The 1,161-nt window shown below is 54.0% G+C and overlaps 1 protein-coding gene across 2 annotated transcripts in view; it reads right to left on the reverse strand.

The window, feature by feature from the left end:
• Window positions 1-703: 703 nt before the first annotated feature.
• Window positions 704-1,161, reverse strand: part of LOC115300163 (cornifin-B) — a 38,224-nt gene continuing 37,766 nt past the window's right edge. For both annotated transcript variants that reach the window (XM_029949793.1, XM_029949792.1), the window contains exon 2: window positions 704-1,152. In XM_029949793.1, the coding sequence (XP_029805653.1) occupies window positions 807-1,124 (318 nt within the window). In that variant the 5' untranslated portion in view covers window positions 1,125-1,152 and the 3' untranslated portion in view covers window positions 704-806. The remainder of the gene's footprint in view (window positions 1,153-1,161) is intronic.

The raw sequence follows: 1,161 nt of genomic DNA on the forward strand, positions 1-1,161 counted from the left end.
TGTGTGTGTGTGTGTGTGTGTGTGTGTGTGTGTGTGGTTTGAGGGGGTCAGTGTGTGCAGGAGTTATCTGTGTGTGGGTCTGTGTGAGTGTTTCAGAGCTGGCTCCATGTGTCAGGGCATCAGCAAGGGAGGATGTATGGAGAGTCACGTTGGAATGTGTATAAGCACTATTTCTTTCAAAGAAGAAGAATAAGAAAGGAACCAAGCAAACAAAAAGGGCAACTTGGGAGCCCGAACTCAGCCAGAGACAGCTGAAAACGGCACCATCTACACTCAGGTAGGACTCACCCCGGTGCAGAAGCCCTGCTCTAGCTAAAGCTGCCCAAAGCAACCGGCTTTAGGTGGCCTTGACCCACTGCCCGCCCACAGACAACCTCACACACACACACACGCACACACAGACGTGCACACACACACAGACACACCCACACTTGGGCCCTTTGCTGCTTTGTGTTGAAAGAACAATTAAGAAGGTGGAGTAAGCAAATGACACCCACAGCCCACTGTGGAGTTAAAAGTGATTTAATGGGCAGGGCAGGAAAGATCCGCTTGATCCCTTAAACCCTTCTTTAGGTGAGTCCTGAGAAGTTAGAAGAGTAGCTCAGCCAGTGAGACTCAGTGTCATTCAGAGGCTCAGAACCCTCCAGAGCTGTGCGAGGGAAATTTTTGTAGAGGGTGCACAGAGCGAGGGTTATGATTCAGAGGGGCAGCATGCTAATTGTGAGGAAGGCATAGAAGCAGAATGGGAGAGGGGATTCAGCATCCTGTGGTCGGCTCCCCAAGGGTTTGCTTGGCTGTAGATCCCATCACTTCTGCTTGGTCTTCTGCTGAGCTGGTGCTGGAGTGACTGTTGAAGGACAGGGCTCTGGAACCTTGGGTTGGCAGGGCTCTGGAACCTTGGGTTGGCAGGGCTCTGGCACCTTGGGGTGGCAAGGCTCTGGCACCTTGGGATGGCAGGGCTCTGGCACCTTGGGGTGGCAGGGCTCTGGCACCTTGGTGTGGCATGGCTCCTTGGTTCTGGGGACACATGGTTCCTGGGGTGGAGGCTGGCAGGGCTGTTTCACCTGCTGCTGCTGAAGCTGAGGGGGAGGGGTGCAGGGCTGCTTCTGCTGATGAGAACTCATGCTTCACAGGAGGCTGGACCTACAGACACTACAGAGA

This window comes from Suricata suricatta, chromosome 8 (genome assembly GCF_006229205.1).
Source record: "Suricata suricatta isolate VVHF042 chromosome 8, meerkat_22Aug2017_6uvM2_HiC, whole genome shotgun sequence".
NCBI lineage: Eukaryota > Metazoa > Chordata > Mammalia > Carnivora > Herpestidae > Suricata > Suricata suricatta.